The sequence below is a fragment of the Saccostrea cucullata genome, unplaced genomic scaffold, assembly GCF_032062105.1.
Source record: "Saccostrea cucullata isolate Sc308-1 unplaced genomic scaffold, CSIRO_AGI_Scuc_v1 ctg15248, whole genome shotgun sequence".
Lineage (NCBI taxonomy): Eukaryota > Metazoa > Mollusca > Bivalvia > Ostreida > Ostreidae > Saccostrea > Saccostrea cuccullata.
In genome coordinates this window covers 1-14767 of record NW_026918693.1, presented here as the reverse complement: position 1 = coordinate 14767, position 14767 = coordinate 1, and the positions used below count along the sequence as shown (strand labels likewise).

At 31.7% G+C, this 14767-nt stretch overlaps 1 protein-coding gene and 1 long non-coding RNA gene across 2 annotated transcripts; one reads left to right on the top strand and one right to left on the bottom strand.

The window, feature by feature from the left end:
- The first annotated feature begins 48 nt into the window (after positions 1 to 48).
- Positions 49 to 8327, top strand: LOC134269785 (fibrinogen-like protein 1). Its single transcript, XM_062751997.1, has 3 exons — positions 49 to 322; positions 419 to 607; positions 7843 to 8327. Exons 1-3 carry the CDS (start codon positions 49 to 51, stop codon positions 8313 to 8315), a joined length of 936 nt encoding a protein of 311 aa, XP_062607981.1. The 3' UTR covers positions 8316 to 8327.
- Positions 4842 to 6588, bottom strand: LOC134269796 (uncharacterized). Its single transcript, XR_009992645.1, has 3 exons — positions 6503 to 6588; positions 6170 to 6260; positions 4842 to 5999 (listed from the first exon to the last, which is right to left on the bottom strand). It is a non-coding gene; the product is annotated as an uncharacterized LOC134269796 (long non-coding RNA).
- Positions 8328 to 14767: the final 6440 nt, after the last annotated feature.

Here is a 14767-nt window from a genome sequence, read left to right as displayed (position 1 = left end):
GCATGGAAATTTACTCCGGGAAAAGAAAGCGAAGACAATATCAATAAAATGAAAAGCGAGGTACACCCAAATTCTGTCGCAAAGCATCTGAAAGAAGATACAAAGGTTAGAAACGAAAGTGATAACAGCGGTTCACATAAGAACGAAAAATATGTAGATGATTCTGGTGATGAAGCCAAATTACAAGAATTACAGAAGACGAAGAATAAAGAAAGTCGTAATGAAAGTACGAATCTAGAAAATAGAGAACATAAAACTGATATAGTAAAAGGAAAAAACACATCAATAAAGTATCTTGCAGATGGACAAAGTGACCCAAAAGGTCTGTATCAAATTATGATACTAGTTTAATCAGATTATGCATGTTCATCAACGTAACTTGTATTTATCTTTTGTATTTTTTTAACTCCTCTTATAGATTGTTACGATTACTTTCTCAAAGGAAACATGAGAAATGGGGTCTATAAGGTTCGACCATATGGTACCAACAGACTAATTCAAGTATATTGCGACATGAAGAAGGGCGGTTGGACGTTGATTCAGAAGCGACAGGATGGTACCACTAATTTCTATAGGGACTGGGAGGATTACAGAGAGGGATTCGGAGGTACTCCGTACAATTCATTGTCATTATAAAAATCTCACAATAAAGTAAACAGTAACCGGCCAAAGGAGGGCTAACTCAAAAGTACCTGATACCACCTTTGGTTTTCCATGTCATTGCTTTTTCACGATTGGTTTTATGAATGTCTTTGCTGGTTCATAGTTTGTTTGATGAATGTCTTTGCCTATTCACAATTTTTTTTGTCCATGTCTTTATCTGTTCACGATTCGTAATGTCAATGTCTTTGTCTGTTCACGCTTTGTTTTGTCCATGTCATTTTTGTTCAAGATTTGTTTTGTCCACGTCTTTGTCTGTTCACGATTTGTTTTATCCATGTCTTTGTTAGTTCACTATTTCTTTTATCCATGTCTTTGTTTGTTCACTATTGGTCTTGTCCATGTCTTTGTCTAATCACGATTCGTTTTGTCCACGTCTTTATCTGTTCACGATTTGTTTTGTCCAGTGTCTTTTCCTGTTCACGATTTGTTTTTGTGTCCATGTCTTTGCCTGTTCTCGATTTGTTTTGTTCTTGTCCTTGTCTGTCCATGATTCGTTTTATCCATTTGTCTTTGTCTGTTCGCGATTTCTTTTATCCATGTCTTTGTTTGAACACTATTGGTCTTGTCCATGTCTTTATCTGTTCACGATTCGTTTTGTCCACGTCTTTGTCTGTTCATAATTCGTTTTGTCCATTTCTTTGTCTGTTCACAATTTGTTTTATCCATTTTTTTCGGTTCACGATTCATTTTGTCCTTGTCTTTGACTGTTCACGATTTGTTTTGTCCATGTCTTTGTCTATTCAAGATTTATTTTATTCATGTCTGTGTCTGTTCACGATTTGTTTTGTCCATGTCTTTGTCTGTTCACGATTCTTTTTTGACCACTTCTTTAAATTTTCAAGATTTGTTTTGCCCATTTCTTTGCATGATCACGATTTTTTTTATCCATGTCTTTGTCTGTTCACGATTTGTTTTTTCCATGTTTTTGTCTGTTCAGCGATTTGTTTTATCCATGTCTTTGCCTGTTCACGATTTGTTTTTTCCATGTTTTTGTCTGTTCACGATTTGTTTTATCCATGTCTTTGCCTGTTCACGATTTGTTTTGTCCATGTCTTTGTCTGTTCACGATTTGTTTTGTCCATGTCTTTGTCTGTTCACGATTAGTTTTTAGTTTTGTCCATGTCTTTGTCTGTTCACGATTCATTTTGTCCATGTCTTTGTCTATTCAAGATTTATTTTATTCATGTCTGTGTCTGTTCACGATTTGTTTTGTCCATGTCTTTGTTCACAATTTGTTTTATCCATGTCTTTCCCTGTTCATGATTTGTTTTATCCATGCCTTTGTTTGTTCACTATTGGTCGTGTCCATGTCTTTATCTGTTCACGATTCGTTTTGTCCATGTCTTTGTCTGTTTGCGATTTTTTAAATCCATGTCTTTGTTCATAATCCGTTCTGTCCATTTCTGTTGTCTGTTCACAATTTGATTTATTCATGTTTTTTCCTGTTCACGATTTGTTTTGCCCATGTCTTTGTCTGTTCACGATTTGTTTTGTCCATGTCTGTGTCTCTTCACGATTCTTTTGTCCACGTCTTTATATGTTCACGATTCTTTTTTGTCCACGTCTTTATCTGTTCACGATTCGTTTTGTCAACGTCTTTATCTGTTCACGATTCTTTTTTGTCCACGTCTTTATCTGTTCACGATTTGTTTTGCCCATGTCTTTGCCTGTTCACGATTTGTTTTGTCCATGTCTTTGTCTGTTCACGATTCTTTTTTGTCCACGTCTTTATCTGTTCACGATTTGTTTTATCCATGTCTTTGTCTGTTCACGATTTGTTTTATCCATGTCTTTGTCTGTTCACGATTTGTTTTTTCCATGTTTTTGTCTGTTCACGATTTGTTTTATCCATGTCTTTGCCTGCTCACGATTTGTTTTGTCCATGTCTTTATCTGTTCACGATTCATTTTGTCCATGTCTTTGCCTGTTCACGATTTGTTTTGTCCATGTCTTTGTCTATCCAAGATTTTATTTTATTTATTTCTGTGTCTGGTTACGATTTGTTTTGTCCATTGTATTTTCTGTTAAAGATTTGTTTTGTCCACGTCGTTGTCTGTTCACGATTCGTTTTGTCCATGTCTTTATCTGTTTACGATCTGTTTTATCCACGTCTTTGTCTGTTCACGATTGATTTTATCCATATGTTTGTATGTTTACGATTCTTTTTGTCCACGTCTTTGTCTCTTCACGATTTTTTTATTCATGTCTTTGCCTGTTCACAATTTGATTTTTCCACGTCTTTGCCTGTTCACAATTTGATTTTGCCATTTTTTTGCTGTTCCAAAAATTGCTTTGTTTATTGAGATTGAACTTTGTTTGTTATCATCACCCAAACAAAAACTTATCTTAACAAATCATACCAAAATCACATACAAATCATATCAAACTCACAAATTCATGATTTTGAACTATGATTTAGACATGATCCATTCAATGGATCATTCTGAAATCATAGATGACAAATAAGGAAGTATGATCCTGATGTGGTTTGTTTCTGGGGAATGAGTCTGCTATGATTTTCTTGCGATTCTGACATGTGTCATTAACTTAGAAAACAAAGGAACATGAGTTTGAAATGATTCGTTAACTTTAACTGCTAAAAGTTTGTGATTTTGATATGTATGGTTTCTTAACTTTGTCTTTAAACTCCATACGAGTTACACATGATCTGTTAACTTCTCTGTTGAGAATCATGAGTTTTATATGATTTGTTAACTTTGTCAGAATTGGTTGTATGATTCTGATATGGTTTGTTATCTTTGTCATCTATGATAGGTGAAAATGCAAGCTTTAAATTCACTCTAGCTTGGAGAATCAAACAACATGCATACATCAATAAAAGTCTTATTTAAAAGAGAACAGGAAAATTAAGTTTTAATAATTAAAATGCACACAGCATGTACAGGTATAGTTACAAAGACAATAATTTTTTTGAAGTTGAATGAAATTACAAACAAATACAATAATTCATATTTAAACTAGTGCTAATTGTAACGGGGACCGTTACAGATGTTCCCCAAAGCTCCCCAACTCCCTGTTGGTGCCATATTCCCTGTAAGCTTCATTAAATAAGACAAACTCTATGCATCTGAGATTTTAACAACATTTACAAAGAAGTGTACAAAAATTATTTAAACTTTAGCATCGCACGCGTGCACATGTGAATGCATTTGCGTCATGACCATATCATCTTGTCTACACAGTCTATATTTTTAATACACTAAATATTAAAGTAATTAATCCAAAATTATTTTTAAAAATACGTTCATTCAAGTAATATGTTTGATTTTACTCATTTCACGTGCACGCACGTGCATACATGAGCATGGTGACCATACCTTCTTGTAGAAGTCCATTACATCTATCTATGTTCTAAATTCCACCCCGTTTGGGTGAAAACTAAGGGAGTTATAGCTGTGTAAAGTTTCAGCCGATCAGACTGTAGCACATGTACACGCACGTGTATGCCTGTGCCTGGTGACCATACCTACTTGTAGAAGTCCATTATATCTATCTATGTTCCAAATCCCATCCTGTTTGGTTGAAAACCAAGGGAGTTATAGCTGTTTAAAGTTTCAGCCAATCAGATTGCAGCGCACGTGCATGCACGTGTTTTCATGATAATTGCTTTATTTCATGTTGTAGGATATCCTAATGCATGGCAATGTTCAAAATTTCAAAGGATTTCGTCAAAAAACAAGAAAGATATTGAGACTTTAGTTGGCAGCCAATCAGAGGGAAGTGCACGTGCATGCGCGTGAGATCTTGCTATTTTCACCATGTCATCATGTCTATACTAAATATATCCTCACATTAGGAGTTTCAAAGCATTTCATCTAAAAATAGAATAGTTGTGGCTATATTTATTATATTGGTCATTTCACGTGTTGCACGTGCACGCTCTTGCAAGCACGTGCGCGCAAAATGACCTTGATTCCACAAATCTACATAACATGTCTACTAACCCTAAAAAGGTTTTACCTACATCGGACGAACAGTTTACAAGATCATTCCTGGACAAAAAAGTTCCAGGAAGAAGAAGAAGAAGAAAAATAATAATAATAAGAAACAGAGTAAAAACAATATGTTCCCCAACTTCGTTTGGGGAACATAATTAGACACACATGTATTTCGTTTAAATAACGCAGCCAGGATTTTATTTAACCTCTTTCTCTTCATGTAATATTTGTGATCCACTCCCAGTCTAACTTTGAGGCATTAGATTAGGATTGGATCTTCAGAGTCATAGTAACCTTGTTATGCAATTCTCCTGCTGGGCAGCACGCTGTAGTACAGTGGTTTGCAGTCGATCTAGGTCAGAATTTGAATTCTGATAAACAAGATGTGCGCGTTTTCTTGTTGCCGATTTAAAAGAAAAGCCTTTGCATCATATAAGCAATAAAAATAAGTGCTGGACTATTAAGTCTATACTCGGTGAGTATAATTCATTAATTCTATTATTGACCTTTTTTTAATTTCTAGTTTCTACCAGCAAGTGCATGATTTATTTTTTCTTTGTAAATGTGTAGAAGAGACATAGCAAAGCTTTACATGGATTTGAATTGAAAACTTAATTTAAGCATCAAATTGATCTGTTGTAGCTAACAACTCGTATTAAAACCATGATCCCGGAATGATCTGGTGTAGCTAACAACTCGTATTAAAACCATGATTCTGGTATGATCTGTTGTAGCTCACAACTCGTATTAAAACTATGATCCTGGTATGATCTGTTGTAGCTAACAACTCGTATTAAAACCATGATCCTGGTATAATCTGTTGTAGCTAACAACTCGCATTAAAACCATGATCCTGGTATGATCTGTTGTAGCTAACAACTCGTATCAAAATCATGATCCTAGTATGATCTGTTAAATTGAACAACTCATAGGAAAATTCTACTTCTTATACAATTTAACTAAACACTTTGATATTTCCAATAAAGTTCTCTTTAATATTTGATAAATAATTTCAGTTACCAATAATTAAGAAAAATATTATACACATATGTCACATGAACCATGACGTCATATTAATATAATCCCAACAAATGATCTTCCTTAATAAGATGACGATTTAAATGTAAAACATTATATCCAAACTATTCACTGAATTTTATAAGAACAGAATCACAGAAACCCATTCTTCTTAAAGAATAATCCGGAACTCATTGATATCACTGCTTATTTATGATTCTGCAAAAGCATGTAATTCCAACATTTGTTCACTATAGAATCAGCAGAGTGGTGGATCTATTATTTAGAATCACAAACACTGAAAAGGCTCCCAATTAAGTAGTCTATCCTCTGATATAAGCTCTTTATTTGTGTAGCACCCTGAAAAGAAACGTAGAGAAAGTGTTATTTATTTATCGATCAACATATCATTATCTTTAGATCATGAAAATATGAAATATTCAAGTACTTTCCCCATTGCATTAGTGAAAAGAATTAGATTAATCACCAAAAGAATACTATTGTTGAAATGTAATATTATTTACGTACACAAATTATTTGTCTTCACCAAAGGCGGGTCTTTTGAATTTGGTAATTTGAATGCAACTCAGATGTTAAACATGAAGATGAAACTGTCGGTAGCTGCAAAAGAATTTCATTTTTATAAATAAACATTTTATATAACGATTAACATGTACATGTACAACAAATATTTGAATCAACGGGGTCAATTTGATGCTTAAATTAAATTTTCAATTCAAATCAATGTAAAGCTTTGCTATGTCTCTTCTACACATTTACAAAGAAAAAATAAATCATGCACTTGCTGGTAGAAACTAGAAATTAAAAAAAGGTCAATAATAGAATTAATGAATTATACTCACCGAGTATAGACTTAATAGTCCAGCACTTATTTTTATTGCTTATATGATGCAAAGGCTTTTCTTTTAAATCGGCAACAAGAAAACGCGCACATCTTGTTTTTATCAGAATTCAAATTCTGACCTAGATCAACTGCAAACCACTGTACTACAGCGTGCTGCCCAGCAGGAGAATTGCATAACAAGGTTACTATGACTCTGAAGATCCAATCCTAATCTAATGCCTCAAAGTTAGACTGGGAGTGGATCACAAATATTACATGAAGAGAAAGAGTTTAAATAAAGTCCTGGCTGGGTTATTTAAACGAAATACATGTGTGCTAATTTAAATATGAATTATTGTATTTGTTTGTAATTTCATTCAACTTCAAAAAAATTATTGTCTTTGTAACTATACCTGTACATGCTGTGTGCATTTTAATTATTAAAACTTAATTTTCCTGTTCTCTTTTAAATAAGACTTTTATTGATGTATGCATGTTGTTTGATTCTCCAAGCTAGAGTGAATTTAAAGCTTGCATTTTCACCTATCATAGATGACAAAGATAACAAACCATATCAGAATCATACAACCAATTCTGACAAAGTTAACAAATCATATAAAACTCATGATTCTCAACAGAGAAGTTAACAGATCATGTGTAACTCGTATGGAGTTTAAAGACAAAGTTAAGAAACCATATCAAAATCACAAACTTTTAGCAGTTAAAGTTAACGAATCATTTCAAACTCATGTTCCTTTGTTTTCTAAGTTAATGGCACATGTCAGAATCGCAAGAAAATCATAGCAGACTCATTCCCCAGAAACAAACCACATCAGGATCATACTTCCTTATTTGTCATCTATGATTTCAGTATGATCCATTTAATGGATCATGTCTAAATCATAGTTCAAAATCATGAATTTGTGAGTTTGATATGATTTGTATGTGATTTTTGCATGATTTGTTAAGAAAAGTTTTTGTTTGGGATCATGGTTTTCTTGCTAGTTGTTTAGTTTAACAGATCATCTCAGAACCATGATCCATTAGCTCATTTGCATGTGAAATTTTCCTATACCGAAATCATATCAAAACCATGATTTACACATGAGTTGTTAGCATGATCCGATAGGCTGTTTTTTCTGTTTGGGCACCTTTTACAAACTAATAAGTCAAACGAAAATTGGAAGTGTATGAATAAATATCAATTTTGTCTGTCAATTCTCTGCTTAATCATATTTTTTGAATTTTATTATGGAAGAAATTTTCAAATGGCTATTGTGTTTTGTTTTTCAAACTATTGAGGTCAAAGATGTATTTAAAGTAATTGTTTTGTTTAACTCTTCGAATATTATTTTGTAGGAGTATATGGAGAACACTGGCTCGGGAACAACGTGATTCACCGACTCACAAATCAGGATCACTACACACTTAGAGTTGAGATGACGGACTGGGATAAAAACCATAAATACGCTGAATATAGCACGTTTGTAGTTGATGATGAAGATGAAGGCTACAAATTACATATCGGAGGTTACGAGGGAGATGCCGGTGATGGAATGATTAAACATAACAATAAAAAATTCTCCACTCGAGATGTTGACAATGATCAAGTTGTGAAGGAATTTGGTGGAAGTTGCGCAAAGAGATTCAATGCAGCATGGTGGTTTTATAAGTGCTATCAGAGCAATTTAAATGGAAAGTATTATAGAAATGGGAAAATTGAGGATAAAAAATATGATGGTGTAACATGGAAACCCTGGACTGGCACAAACTATTCACTTAAACATGTGGAGATGAAGATAAGACCGACTTTAGAGCGTAAAATGACATAAATATTAAAAGGTATTACCACATTCAATAAAAGAACTATCCACAATGCATAACAGTTTTTAATTTCATATCAACGTTTCATGAAATGCTCAAGTTATAAATACATGTATATATATCACCTAAGATTTGGTCCGATAATCTATATGAACAATATGAATTTATTTTATGGAGTGAAACATATGGAGATACCGAACAGTACATGTATTTCATATTTAAAATCCATAAAACAATACTCAGTAGGAGCAGACCAAACAGAGACCTCCAAAAATCAGATTTGGAGTAGGTACCATGGAGAGTGATCAACCGGTCACACCCGCTGTGTGCTCCTTGTCATGATCGGGAAATAACGGAAAAATCCAAACTTACGGACGGAAGACTTTATACGAGACTGCTTATATTCTTATTTCAGCAATTTGTCAATAATTACCTTGTTTTAGAGATTGATCATACAGAGAACACGCTCTTGCGCATCGAATCAAATGGGAGACATAAACTTGGAAAATAAAGCTTGGTAGTTACACAACCATTGTCATTCTCAAGTTTCATATCTAAATATGAAAAAAGACTCCATGATATCTTTTATTTCAAGCTCACCAAAATATGTTACATCGACATAAGAATGGAAATAAGCATTGTTAATTGACATACTTTGTCGATACATATAAATGTTGAGTTGAAGGCAACAGAAGTGTATATTTTGTTTTCAACCCGACAATTAGATATACTGACGAACAATTTTAACTTAACAATAGTTATAGTTCCATTCATATATATGTTGACATGATATATCACTGTGAGCTTCAAATTAAAGATATAACAGAATCTATTTCATATTTAGATATTTTTTTACTTAGAAAAATACGTAAATGTTAACCCAACAACTAAGCTTTACATAAACCTCACAATTGAAACTTTTTAATTGTCAACCAACCTTACTTACTAGTTTGTTAATGTAGCAACATGCCCTTTTTACCTGTGTACGTAGTTTATATTTCATAGTTGATCAGATATGCAGGAGCATGCTTCGTATACGTATGAATAATTTCTAAAACAAGATAAGTTATTGACAAACAAGTTGATGAAACAAGAATAGCAACAGTCTCGTTTAAAGTCAATTCGTAAGTTCCAAGGTCGATCGATATAATGAACTTTTAAACAAATACAATCACCTTTAATTAAAATGATGAATGATGTTTTTCATTGTTAGGTCATTATTAATGTACTGAAATTTTGTAATAATATTTCGTTTTATTTTCTGATATGACAAGGAGCACATGGTGAGTGTGACTGGTCGGTAAGGTTGTGGTACTTGATCAATGACACTTAATCCCACCTCAGATGTCTAAGCATTCCAATAATTGTTTGCTCTTCTTCTATTTGTATTGTTTGAATGGAATTTGGCTTAAATGTGTGTTTGTTATCTCTATACATTTCATTTATTCCAAATTTTTTGAAGGACGTTTTACAGTGATATCTTGTAATCTGCAGCTCTTATGTAGGTATCCTATTACTGATACATAATGGAACATTCTAGACATCCACTGATAATCATCCTCGGCGATTTAAGAGTTCTACTGATGAAATCTGCCACCCACCGATTTCGTAATATCCAATCCATAAAGATGCTGTCAAATACCAGTATTAAGAAATCACATTTGATATGTAAAATCGAGATACTTAAATTAACTTCTCATTATTAAAATTTATGAAATTATGAGAAAAAAAATTTCTGAGAGAAAAATTTCTTTTGATAATGTCATTTATAAAAATATTAGAAGGTATACGTCGGATTCAAATACCAGCAATAAAATACCGACGTATCATACTGCTTTGAGACTAACGCGCTAACCACAATGCTACATTTAAGGGGGGGACCTATGTCGTTCTACGTCACTATTGTGAGGTCACAATAGCGACTTTTTAACCTGTTGACTTTTGCAACTGTGGTATAGGCATAACATTGTTGATAATAGATAACGTGCACAATTTACAAAAAGAAAATTTATTCATCATTAATAACAGTTTTATTTGATTTATGGATTTGTTGATATTAGAATGCTCTTCCTTTGGTTGATAATTTATAGCAATTTCTGTTGTGAAAAAATACCTCGATAATATGCTGATATAATAAGTACCAGAAAAAGGGACAAAAATTAAAAGAAGACGGCTTAAATTAAGGAAATATGTTTTAATATTTATAATTAACATTAATCAATTTGTTAGAGAAAAGTAAGAAAAAAATTTAGAAATGTACTTGTACAGGTCTATATTTGCTTATTGATTTATAGTACATGTAGATTTTATTGTATAAAGTCATTCCCAGATTCTAATAGGTGTTGCATTCTGAGCATGGAAGTGGGGGGGGGGGGGGAATGAATGAAAAAATAAAATTTATCTGTTTAAATTGTTTCTAATCAAAACAAAATACATGTACTCGTTTTTCACAAAATAGTTTTATACTTGGATGTTTGTCAGTGCTTACTTACCCTTTTTAATTGCAGAAAGGTCAATATTTATGACATAAGAGTACAAAAATAAAAGAAAACATAATATTTCCGTTCATTTTATCATAAAGGTATACTTTTTTTCTTTGTTAAAATAAAGAGATGAATCATTTCTTTCAAAAAATATCTATTACAACATTTTCACACAAAGACTTTTCAAGATATTACCTGTTATGCATGTCAGAATTGTAAAAAATACGACAAGAGAAATGGGGTGATACTTACTTTGTGCTCCATTATAATTTTCATGCGTGATGGATTTCAATGAATTTGCCTCCATTTTAAAGATACAATTCATATAAATGAAATAAGTGTTGATTTTGTATATGATTTGATATTTTTGGTTCTTTTAGCGCATATTTGGGGTAGAACAATAATGTCTGAAAATAATCTATTTTAGCATTTCACACTTTTGCAAGTGCTCCTGTGTAGAAATAAGCATATAAAGGTATTGTTTTTAATACCTAAAATTTAAGAGCAAGTGGTCAGGAAAGAAATGTCAAAGTTTTGAAAATTTCACACAAAGACTTTTCGGACATAGGTCCCCCCTTAAATCATGTTATGATATATGACCCTTGACGTACTGGACTTAAAGTATTTCTCGGAAAGGTGCGAATTTTTTGTCATAAAAGAGTACTTTTAAGGTATAGTGGGTCTAGTGGGGTATAGTGGGCTTCGCTCCATTTTTTTGTAAACCAAAAAATATTTATTTTGTCGCAATTTTTTAGGATTTTCTTTCAAAAAAATGGAGCCAAGACCCACTCATATTGAAAAAAAAAGATGTTAAAGTATGAAAAAATGATCGTTTTTGTTCTTTTAAGTCGGTTTCATAGGGAAACAATTTCAGTCTTTGTGAGATTTTTGTTAATTATAGAGATTTTACATTAAGTATACTTTAATATTAGATGAAATATCACATAAAATTTGGATATAATTGAGATTAAATTTTTTACTTTACATTTTCGCACTATAGGCATTTTTCCCTTATCCCCCACTCTTCTTTGCTTAAAACGCACTCAAATCTTGACTGAGTGAAATGGAATATTTGTATTAGAGGCAGATCCAAGGTAAAGTTTGGGCCTCATGAAATTAAAAACGAGAAAGTTTATCGTTTAAAGTTAATTTTCAATATTTGTTTTGTTTGTTTACAATTGTATTCACTGATACTCGGTGATACATGTAGACAATTATCTACCAATCGCCTTACAAAACTGTAAAAAAAAAAAACGATAAACAATATGTTTGTAATTTTGAGCATGGATATTTTATATTTGTATATAATCTGTGATTAAAATGCAGATAAAATTGACTGTCGGAAAGCAAGGAAAAAATACCCATTTTCAAGTATTAAAATTTCCTAGAATTTTTGTAGTACCCACTAGTAATACCACTCAGCTGATTGATCAGATGAGGGTCAAGTCGATATCTATTTAATCTTACATCAGTAAAAATAATTTCCCTTTTCCGTTTATAATGGGAAGCCATCTAGATTTTATAATAGTAGTATTTTATACATAAAATGCAAGCGTAATTAGGTACACTTTCTCCCTTTCACATACACGTGGAATCCGATAAAATACAGTGAACAGCCAAAGGAGAAAATAACCCCCTTTTTTCTTTCTTTTTAAAGCTTCAAAAAGTGGGTTAGGGCCAAAATTCAATGGCTTATTAAAATGATATCCCTAATCTTCCAAATTAAATTTTTTTGGGGAAAATTGTCTATTTTAGGGATACATATCAGTGATTTAAATGAAATTAGGCATTTTTTTTTTTTTATTCACTGGGGACCTATGAACCCATTTTTGGTTTCTGTCACTCGGTTCATTAAACAGTGAGGAATCTTTATTGTGTCAAAGACTGGGTCTTTAAGTTTATCCGATTGACCCATTTTTTTTTTAAGAAATGGTGTAAATCAGATGTGGATTTAGAAAAAAAAACCCAAGCGATACTTAGAAATTTCCTTTTAAAAGGGGTATAGACACAGATTTGACGTTAATATTTTCTGTATAATATCACGACTTATATATTGTAATAGCATTTCACACAAAAATAAATAAAAAATCTTACTTAATCTTAAATTTATTGAAACTTATTATGAATATTATAATAAGTAAGTAGGTAATAATAATAATAATAAGTTTCAATAACTTTTAGATGAAATAAGATTTTTGATTTTAATTCATGCATGAATATGATGAAAGATATCAAATTTTTATGTTATAAAATTTAAGACCATATTTTTTTTTTTTTCTTTTTCAACGTTTTTTACCACTTCTTTAAGAGCTAAGTTATCTAACTCAAAAAAAACCCCACACTATTACGTCGTCAATCTACCTATCACTTAAATAACTTTTTAAAATATTTATTTGAAATTGTAATAAAAATTTTTTTCCCCTTATTTCTCAACTTTGTTTAGTTGTATTAATTAAGTGAAAAAGATGCTTTAAAATAGCAAATACGTTTATTTTCTATGATGCTCGAAATTTTGCGCAGTGGAAACCCTAGTCAGCTGCCTTAAATTTTCAATATTTTTTCCAAAAACCCAAAGGCATAAAATTGTTTGACATTTCAATTTTTCTCAACCATTCCCTAAGAAAAAAAAATTCAAGTCCAGACTTTTTAAGTCATAGACAAATATAATGAAAGGAAAAAGAAACGCGTAGGGATGTAAAAAGCGCATTTTTAATTTCTATGTTGTCGAAAATTATGAAAAATTTTAATGTGTATTTAAGTTATTTTTTCACAAAATCCGGTCAAAAACTAAATTGCTGTGCAAATTGTTTTTAAATTTCAACCAAAATTTTTTTTTGGTCGTCAGAGAGTAACTTAAAAGGTTTCCAAGAACCCTGACAGTGACTTTGGCGCGTAAAACGTCACATGAAGATAGGTTTTTCATCATGCCCCCTCGGTTATCGTCAATGCATTCTTAATGAAATCGATATTTACACAAGAGACAATCATACTCAAATTTTCACTCTAAAACTGACAGAATCTCTCTGCTCTAGTTTTCCAGAGCTTGGCAACTTGACTCGATTTTACTCTCACACGCGCACATACGCGTCGTGTGCCTTTATGTCTCTAACATGTTCACACTGGGAAAATGTAGCTAGTGTTTGCCGGGCGTTGTACAAATATTACAATACTGGAAAACATTTGAAATAATAGTTTAAATTTAATTCCGAAGTTAACTCTGCGTCTTTTTTTTCTTTTCAGTATACTTTAAAGGGAAAGGGAAAACCAAAATGTTATTACCTTGTCATTGGTCATTTTATTTTTTTTGGAAAGAAACATTTTTTTGTTATATTAAGTTAATGTTAAAAAAATGTTAATTTTTGCATTCATATTGTACACAATTATTTCATAAGCTTCTACATAAGAAGAAGTATCTTCGACTAAAGTTATATGCTGAAGTCATGTGAAATTTTGATATTTATTTTAATATTCCTTCGTTGATTTGATATATCCATATGAATTTGAAATGAAAGTTTCATAGTGTTTGACATGTTGATATGATATTTGGATACTTTTTCTAGGGGAAAAAAAATTTCTAAACAACAGAAATGGGTTTTATAGTGTTAAAAATTATGTTTATTTAAAAATTTAAAAACCCAAAAGAAACTGTTTTTTTTTGATAGAGAAAAAAATATTATATAAAGATATGCTATTGAATTTTATTATGTAGAACGTGCCTTATCTGCGCAGGAAAAAAAATTTAAAGACAATGTGAGCAGAAATCACTTTTACTTACATTGGGAAAATTAATTCAAATAATTATTTAAATTTCTTACTTTTGGTCTTATTTAATAACAAACATATTTTAATCTATTATAAATTATGTAGTTAACGGCAAATAACGATTTCTTTTAAACTGACATCTAAGGCCAGATCACTCTAACTGCATAAAACTACCCAATGAATGAATTATTTAGTGTGCAGTGTTTAGAGCGTCC

Bases quoted from the DNA above. Each gene is read 5' to 3' on its own strand.
- LOC134269785 (XM_062751997.1), top strand. From the start codon at position 49: ATGAAAAGCGAGGTACACCCAAATTCTGTCGCAAAGCATCTGAAAGAA. The intron at 323-418 runs GTCTGTATCAAA...CTCCTCTTATAG, and splicing joins TGGACAAAGTGACCCAAAAG to ATTGTTACGATTACTTTCTC. The intron at 608-7,842 runs GTACTCCGTACA...ATTATTTTGTAG, and splicing joins TTACAGAGAGGGATTCGGAG to GAGTATATGGAGAACACTGG.